This window comes from Schistocerca piceifrons, chromosome 2 (genome assembly GCF_021461385.2).
Source record: "Schistocerca piceifrons isolate TAMUIC-IGC-003096 chromosome 2, iqSchPice1.1, whole genome shotgun sequence".
In the NCBI taxonomy this organism is placed as follows: domain Eukaryota; kingdom Metazoa; phylum Arthropoda; class Insecta; order Orthoptera; family Acrididae; genus Schistocerca; species Schistocerca piceifrons.
The window spans coordinates 749688722-749698654 of NC_060139.1; the positions used below are offsets into that span (position 1 = coordinate 749688722).

The 9933-nt window shown below is 37.6% G+C and overlaps 1 protein-coding gene across 1 annotated transcript in view; it reads right to left on the reverse strand.

Moving 5' to 3' along the window:
* Nucleotides 1-6388, reverse strand: part of LOC124776338 (cytohesin-1) — a 213509-nt gene extending 207121 nt beyond the window's left edge. The window contains exon 1 of the mRNA XM_047251281.1: nucleotides 6243-6388. Within this exon, the coding sequence (XP_047107237.1) occupies nucleotides 6243-6312 (70 nt within the window). The 5' untranslated portion in view covers nucleotides 6313-6388. The remainder of the gene's footprint in view (nucleotides 1-6242) is intronic.
* Between the last annotated feature and the right edge of the window lie 3545 nt (nucleotides 6389-9933).

Below are 9933 nucleotides of genomic sequence, written 5' to 3' on the forward strand. Positions count from 1 at the left end.
TAGTATTGTTCACAATGGTACCCAATTAAAAAGCTAATAAGAATATCTAGAAGACTAATGATGAGCTAAATTGTCTGTTGTGGGAGTATGCTGAAAAACAGACAAAGACAAAGAAAAAGGCATGCAAAGATATTTAAATGTTTTCATCTTTATATTTCATTTTTTTAAGTAATAGATTTTCAGTTGAAAAATGCTAGATAGTATGAAACTTCAAGTTACTGTTACCAGTCTCTGTTTATTTGTCGCCAAGACACATTGCAAAGGTTTAAACCTCCATCATCAGGTGAATTTACATGTATTAGTATGACGTGTGTATTAAATTGCATTACGATTTTGGGCTAACTTGTGGCTCTGTCCCCAGTGGTCACAGGTTCCTTTCCCCATCATAAGTTTACATGTAATATGTAGACAGTGCCACAAGTTAACTCAAAATCATAACACAACACACACTTCATACTAACATGTGTAAATTCACCAGATGATGGAGGTTTATACCTTCAAAACGCATCATGGAGATAAATAAACAGTGACTGGTATCGGTAGACTTGTTGTGTCATTTGATATGAATAACAGTCACGGCAATGCCTAACCTAAAATGTTAGCATTTAAATAATGAAACTTAACAATATTAAAAACATGTCAGCTTTGGAATTAACCAAACACTTAAAATTTTGTGGACAAAGAGAGTCAACTATCAGGTAATACACAAGAAGGCCAAAGAAACACGAAACTTCTTTGGTACAAACAACAAAATGTAATAACATACAGAAAAACATTAACTATTCAACATCATTAATTGTAACTCATTGAATGATATATATGTGAACTGGGGTAACAACCAACAGCAAAAATTAAACTATTTAGAACCTTGCATAATCAAACAATTACAGATGTACGACAAAAAAGTTTATCAATCTTTTTAAAAAAGTGCCTTTCTTTTGACACATTCATATATCTTCCTTCTGTGAAGATAGGAACAAATTTTGCTTCTGATATGACAAGATAACTCCAACTTGACTATATTCAAATACAGTTCTAGTATTATGTTAAAAGCCAGTGGTCACTGCATTCTGCAACATTTTTACGGAAACAAAGGATTGCTTTTCTGTGTTGAAGTTAATTTTTTGCTTCTATTTTCTTTAGCAAGTGCTGTTCCAATTTAATTCAATCCTATACTGTTTCTTAAAGTTTGTCACATTGTTCATTCCTTCAATACTAACTGACAGCAATGTTTTATCTGCTTTTTTTCACTGACATCTATATATTTATTTCATTAACTGGCATCAATTTTTTATTCTGCAATTATCATTGAATCTTATGATTTGTTCCATCCTCATTAGCATGGAAGAACTGGTCATTTTTGTGCTCACTCCTTGCTTCATCAGCCATAGAAAACCAGGATAACAAAGTATAAGGGACAGATATGTGTTCCCTATTATATAAAAAAAAATCTGGTCTTGTATATCACAAACGACCTGATAAGGTTTCACACAGATGTCTTTCAAATGTCCTACACAATAAGGGCCAATACTCATGGTAATACTACATCTATTTTCTTGAGGTTCACGTACAGTAGATGAAGAGATATGTGTTGTTTGCTCTTATGACAGTATGGAACAAGTGATATTATATGGTTCATAATCACAATATTATACACAAATTATAATTAGATGGGAAGCATTCCTCAAGTTTCTAATGCAGTGAAACATTTTCACTAATGACTCACCTGACTGTCAAAAACACCAATTTTGGCAGTCCATTTATCTATTTTGTAACAAAACCAAACAACTTGTCACCATGCATTTAAATTCAAAATCAGTCCCTCACCAGTTTTCATTTCTCAGACACTGATGATAACAGAAATACTACACCAAACATAATACTCATATTTCACAGTTATTTAAATGTACAGTTACACAGTAAACCCATCATAAATTATAGAAAGGCTTGGGGAATGCAACATCTCTCTAAAGGCAGACTTGTTACTAATACTTCTAAGTGAATAATTCAACTCCAATGTTTTGGATTTTGATCCGATGTCAGTGAGATGAATATTTCCATCGGTTTCCACTTCTTTCAACTCTGATGATTTGTACATGTGAAAATAACTGTAGGTCCCTCAATACCAGACTATGTAAGTTCAAAAACCAGAGGAAGGCAAAATGCACACCACCTTTGTCGAGACCATGACAAGTAAAGTGCCTTCGAGTTCAAACTTACCTGCAGACTGAGGGCAGTTTTACCTTTTACTTGCTGATGAGTTAAATCACGTGTACCTTTGTACTACTTTCTATTAAAAATTCTGTCCCCCCCCCCCCCCCCCCCCAATAGCTTACACACTATTCTTTGCTAACTTCCAGCAAATCGCGAACTGAAAATAAATTTTCTAAGAGCCACTTTAATGGTTTAACACTAGCGAGGGTCTGAAAAAGTGTACAGTCAAAACAGCAAAATTCATCCTATTTTCTTCTCCCTGATCAAGTTATCACTTCTTCTCTGACTCTAAACTATTTTACTGGTTTTCTTTATAATTAAAATGCTGAATTTTACACTCATTCAATCAGTACGCTGTACAGATTGTTTATATTTTCATCCAGATGTAAATGTTAAAAGGCAAATTCTAAGATCATTGCTTTCGCTGTTATAATTTTACTCCTGCTGCAGAAAAATCCTTAGTGATTTCTGCAGCAGGTTATAGGTAAGTAATGTAGCATCCTTATTTATGTTTCCATGCCAGGCTTTCTTTTTAATTGCCGTTTCCTTTATACTGTGTGCTTACTTACAAATAACTTATTTATTTCTGAATTTCAGTCATTTCTTCCCAAAAGTTTCACATGATTATCTGGTTCATCACAACAGGAGAAGCTTCTTTCAGTTTAATTTTTCTCTATTTTTCTTTTTCTTTTGCCAACCTTTACAACTGCTTCTCAGACAGGTTTTTTTTTTCTTCCAATCCAGTCTGATCATTACTAACCCACTTGATTTTTCTTCTCATTCTGATATATAATGCCCTGGATAGGTTCAGCAAAACCCAAGTGGATTACTCCTAGTGTGAGGTTTGAGTGACCTAATCCCCCCCCCCCCCCCTCTCCCACACACAAACAAACACAAAACCGCTCATTTGTCTACAGACAACACCTCTTTCTTCCATGAAAAAGTTCCAAATGCTAGAAATGCTGTGATTTATTTTTAAGCATCTCTATTGGTTGTATCAGCAGTTACACCACCTGAAATGTATGCTGTAACAACTGTTCAGACACAAAATCCTCTCTGGGGGGGATCACGCTGTCGTTGATAAACCGGATAGATATGCTGGCATCAGCTGAACATTTAAAGCCAGGTAAATTCCTATACTGTAGCAAAGTCGCGACATAATTACATTCTGTCAATATGTTTTCGAATACAGTATGCCCAACATTGACACAGAACTATTCTTTTTCAATAAATAATCTGGAACATCATCAACTCTACACGAATAAGATTTTGTGGTTCTTGCAATTTCAATACTTTTTTTCCAGTTACCGAGGTCAGAAAAAATAATGTGTGTGACATTGGGAACAACAGTTTTGCATGATTCCTCAAAACAGATTATCAACAATCTTTGAAAAATGCTGGTTAAATCACTCAAACATCTGATCTCCATCTGAAATTTGTTTCAGTTAGCTGCAGCTATTCAAGTGTGCCCATTTTGCTTTGGTTCCTATGGTACCAGCATCAAATTCAGAAAAGGCCACACTGATACTACCTGAGTTTGCAATATACCTATAGTTTGAGGTCTGGTTTGATTTTGATAGGATTTTGTTGAGGACCTGTTTATACTTTTTAAAGTATTTTTGGGTGTAGACTGGCAAAACAAAGCTTAAAAGACAATTTGATAAAGATGCCAGTAGAATAAGGTGTCTCTACAGTAGAGACATTATATATGTTCCTCTTCGCCTGTTGCCAAGCCAATCAGATTGTTAACAAAAGAGTACCTTTAACTTAAACTTTTTCTAAGGTCACAGTGACAGTAACTGTTGCCATATAGGTTTTAGTAGGAAAAGTCTAAAGCTTACGTACTATAAAAATGAATTGTGATGTATGACGTATCACATGAAGGTGAAGCAACAGCTTTGCAAAAGATTTTAAAAGTTAAAAATTATAAACAGTGAGTGGTTAAAGTTTTCTAATTGTCCTGACTTATCAGTTGTAGTAAACAGTCATGGATCAGCCTACAGACAAAAACAGTTATATTTAAAAAATATATTAAATGAACATACAATATAATATTTAGTGGAATTGCCTGAAGTTCAGTTTAATTGGACATGGTCCTGTTATTCATCATCTATAGCTATATATCTCTTACAAATATCTGGTTTAGCAACTCATTTTACAAAAGGAAAAAATACAGGGAGACTGGCCATTTTTTGGGTCTAGTGTAGCAGGGGATACAACCCGTCGGCTTTGGACAATGACGTCACAAGTCGCCAGAGAGCAGTTTACCATTTTCACTTTTGCTGTTATGTTTCAGTTTCGTTTTTTTACTGATTGCTTAATAAAGTGGATCTGTTTATTCTATCTCGTGAGATTTTTTTTAAAAAAAGCCAAAAAACACTTATCAGCTACTGAAGGGAGCTACAACACTAAGAAGAATCGCTTCTCGTTTGGCGACTTGTGACGTCATTGTCCAAAGCCGATGGGTTGTATCCCCTGCTACACTAGTCCCCATTTTTTGAATAGCAGTGACTTAATTATGATGGAGATGTGTAACACAATGACTGCTGCACACTTATTGATGAAGTTTCACGGCCAGGCCAGGCCAGGCACACAGCATTAGTTTGAGGCTCTGCATGTCCAGCTGTGGTCACAATGTGCCAGGTAATACTGTGACTGCCAGCAGTGACATGGCAGTTAACATGTTAATGTAATACAGATATCTGTGTCTTTTTTTCTTATTGGATGACACATTTAGTCTACACTTCTATGCATTAATACTCACTCTTTCCTACTCACAAGCAATACACATCTTGTTGGAGAAAGAACTTTGAATAGTTCCATGTCCTTCACCCCAACATCAATAAATTAATTTTCAAGCAATGACAATAATATCTAATATCTTATTTAAACATATATGTAAGTTGCAGGTTTCTACTTCAATTCATATGTGCTTTTCGGTTTTAATATAATTATCAATGGAAAAGAGCTACATAGTTTTAAATACTAGACTGTCAGTCTTTCTTATAAGAAAACAAACAGCACTCTGTCAAAAAATACAGGGCCCGATTACTCTGTCACTTTGGCCCAATCTTACAACATGCCTCTACATGTAGCACAATCATCAGTCTTTGGTTCAGATAACTTGCTGACATATGGGATCTTGTTTTTGTTTTATTAACCAGTGTGATTAGTTTCATGTGTCAAAAGACACCAGGCATTAAAGACAAATTTAATAAGGATGTCATCAAAATAACACCCATACTTTTAGTTAAATGTCATCTAGTACACTGGTGTAATACTTACAATCGTGCATAACAATATGTCTTTTTCATGGATACCTACTACTTCTGAAACAACTGCACAAACATGTGGATGAGCAAGTTGTGGATTAGATGTACGACAAATTATTACAGTTCTCTATTACAGTAAAATACAGTGTGATGAGTTACTATTTAGGATCGAAAGTTCTATATAATAATGGCTCATGACAAAAAAATGTAAAGTATTTGTATGATCTCAATCACAAAGAGAACAATACCATCAGAAGTTTCAAAACTCTATATATATATTTTACGTTTCGCTTACAGATGGACTGCAAAGGATATATGAAATATTATTCAAGAGATTAATGCAAACATTGCATCTGTCTCAAATTATGACAGCTAAGAAATTCAGCACGTTCTTTATTGTACATTATTAACGAACTTTGGGAGTCACAATATGATCATCAAACGTTCAATTCGTATCCAAAAACAAATGCTTTGAACAATTTTAGAACAGACTACACGCTCCGCAATTTTGACAGATGACTTCCAAGAACGAGTTGCAGAGTGCATGACAAGTATCAGCTGTATGTCACGGACAAATTTCAATATTTGGTGTAGACGTAATACACAACAATGTATTGGGGTTTTAAGTTTATAAAGGGTGCTAGATTTGACAACAGAGTGTTTAAAATAGAACAACAAGGTTTAAAGGGGTTGATCAATAGCTTTTATGCCATTAGCGTTGAACATTATGTCAGTAGACTTCTCATCACAGCTCACCTGTTAAATTAAACGTATCGGGAACATGCGACGAAGTACTCATTTTTAAGGAATCAAATTCCTTCCACATCAGAAAAACAAACGCATAAAAAACTGAAATAATTTTACGTAACCATTAGCTTTCTTCCACACCAAAGATGTTGCAACGGGAATTGTAAAAAAATTGCTTACACCAAATACATAGTACTCTCTGTGGGCGTCTTTAGCGCGCCGTGTGGCGTTCTGTACAACTAAGCTGCATGGCAGGATTTTCAAACATATGCAGTGCATTCAGTGACGGATTGTTTGTATGACATAAAAGCAAGAAGAATCACAGTAAATATTTGTGTGTTAACTAGCGAAATGATGATCTGCGGGTTCAAATCCCACTCTCCTACGGTAGTAGAACAACAATAAGTTTTTGTATGTCTCTAGAATGAAATTTTCACTCTGCACCGGAGTGTAAACTGACATCAAACTTTCTGGCAGATTAAAACTGTGTGCTGAACGGAGACTCGGAACTTCCTCGCAAAAGGCACAGGTACCGAGTTCGAGTCTCGCTCCAGCATACAGTTTTAATCTGCCAGAAAGTTTAATATCTCTGTTTTAACGACGAAAATGTCATCCGTGGTCGGAATCTCATGCTCCCACACTAGTAGAGCTACAGTAAATATACGCATGTTAACTACAAAAATTGGTATTCCGTGGTTGGAATTACACACTTTCACATCATCAAATAGAATGGCTAGAGTAACTGTCAAGTTCTAGATTGACAGCTGTTCCCTGTTGTCCTCCACCTCATTCGTTGCTCATGTCAGCTAGACTGGCTAGAGGCACCCTGTAGTATCAGTGTAATAGTTGCGACCTTGCTTGTTGTCATTTACTGTGTTCCTCGCAGTTTCCTGCCTTCGTCACATTGTTTAGTCTCCGTGTTCCTGCAACCGCCTTCTCACGTTGTCACCGCCGTCGCCATCGTCTTCCGTCGCTGTCATCACCGCCCCATCGTCCCGGACAGCTCTGCTGTCACCCCTGCCACCGTGGCGACACTTTGTCGGCGGCCGCTTGCTAATCTCTCGCAACTCCGCCTCTGCCCGGTACAGTCGTCCTCGCCACTGCTTCGGCTGCCGCCCACACCACTAATATTCAGATTTATATAGCTACCTCTGATCATGCACAGGGTACAGTTTCCGTCAGTTTATTTAGCTACTTCTGATCATGCACAAGATACAGCTTTAATCAGGTATATATGTATGAAGTGGATTCACAAGCACCTTTATGCTCAGGCGTTTCTTCTTTGAAGAGACTACACCGAGAGAACCTCTCAGGTGTATCGTGAGGTCTGCACGTTGACACCACCTTGTACAGCAATCCTGCTTTGGCTCAACTGTATGGAAACTATTGTTTTCACACAAGATGGGGCAACACCTAATGTCATTCACCAATGAAAGGTCTTCGTAATGCAACCTTCCAAGCGCATGTTCTCTCCAGAAGTTTTCCAAATGCATGGCCTGCAAGATCATCAGGTCTGAACCCATGGGTGACTTTTAGGTCCAGGGATATCTAAAAGAATGTGTTTAGCAGGGTCATGTTCAATCTATACCTGATCTGAAGGCTAGTATACAGGAACCCATTGCTCACAAGCCACCAGAACTGCTTCGAACAACTGTTGATCACGTTGTTTTACAGATGCAGCATCTCTCAAACTCATATTGAACAAATCGTGTAAGCTGCAGTTAATAATAAAATCAATACCATGCCTTTCTCTATTCTTAGAGCTTCTCTGCCCATGGGTCGTTCCTAACCCACACATAAGGAAACATTTCAATAAGTCTTTCTTGCAATCATGGCGTCAGATTTGCACCTGGCGAGCAAAATCAGAGCTAATTGTTTTTCCAGGATAATGCATTAGAATATCTACCAAGTTTCAGTCATACAATAATTAAGTCCACACTGGATGTTTGTGAGTAACTGGTCTTTAATTACAACCATTCAAGCACATAAATTAGCGACAAGTGTACATAATATATAACACAACAAGCATCATTAATAACTGTGAAGAGAACTCAAAGGAATGAAAAAAAATCCTAAGCAATATACTGTACATGTGACAAAACATTAGCAACTACACTGAAGCTTAGCCATAAAATGAATATAACAACCCACTGTATAACAATTAAAGATGTTGTGCACAACAGCTAAACTAAAAAGCTAAAGCGATGAATCACTATATGACACAGACTATCAATGAATTAAGAAATGAAAACAAAAGAAGAATGATGAGACGCCCTGCTAAACCCGCAGGACAGGACAGGTAGTTGAAGTTGTGGAAAGGGGCCAAAATAAGCGGCTGTCAGTTACACTCGAACATACAACCTTTTATTTGATCAAACATTACAAGAGCCAAGAATTTTTTTTTTTTTTAAACACAGCTTTAGTTTTGGAACTTAATTAGCGGCTAAATGCGGCATACAATCTCATGCCTTAAGGGCAAGACCACTTTAGTTTAAAAGCAGCTGAAAGCCAATAACTTAAAGCTCAACCAAAATCAGGAATTTATAAGGGAAAGCCTTATCTTAAAACAGTTTCTTAATTAGGCTGAAGGCCCAAAGAATCTGACATTTTAAGAGCAAAAACTTAAATTCAAAATCCGCTGAAGGCCAAACACTTAAGACTCAATAACATTAATTTAAAAAATGCCAAAGGCCTTATATAAAACAGTCCTTAAATTAGGCTGAAGGCCCAAACCATCTGATGCCTTAAGGGCAAAACAACCTTAATCTAAAAATCAGCTAGAAGCCATACAAGTACAAACAACAAGAACAAACAAGAAAAGGCAGTACACTCAAGGGCACTCAGAAGTTCCGAGGGTCGGCCTGGAATTCAAACACTAACGCTTGCTTAGGTGAGACAGGCAGTCGGCCCAGCCATTGTCGATGTGACGATAACCCAACCTACAAACAGTCAGCGGACCCACCGACAAGGTAACCTCTGCTTCACCCGACCAGCAGGGAGTTCAATGGAACAACTTAGAAGGTATTTGCACCCACAACCAATTATACATTGAGCTGTCAAACTACACACCATGCTGGACAGTGACAACACAATAAGGAAAACACACTGCATGAATTTACATCAACGGCCACGGCAGGTAACCGGAATGTTAACGGCCACAAGGCAGAAGATTCCACTGGTGCTCTTCAATTCATATAACCAAGTACAGTTAAACTCCACTGGAGGGTGGCTAAAATTTGCCAACTTGAAAACACATGTTGCTGCTGGCAAGAATATCCCAAAAGCCAACAATGAACTCCAAATGACACAATGTGAACAGTCGTGACTTGCTGGTAGATTAAGTCAAAACTCAACTTTCATGTCCAGGATTGGTGAGCCACGAACTCCATAGCAATGGGAATAGCACCACACACTCCGACACTACATAGAGGCTGCCAGTGGGCCCGGCCAAACCACGCGCTGCGGAGATTTCCTCGCTGCTCAACGCCAACCGGCCAACTGTCCGCACACAGCCCAACTGCAAAGGCTAAAGATAGTCCAAGGTGCAGATATTGATACGCACCACTGCTGCCATCCACAGAAAGAGAGGATAACAGCATAATCGCAATAACTGTGGGAGACGAAACACAGAATAGCAACCAAGGTTTAATCCAATGCATAGCATGAGCCAGCCACAGCTCAAATGGCTGTTTATTTGAAA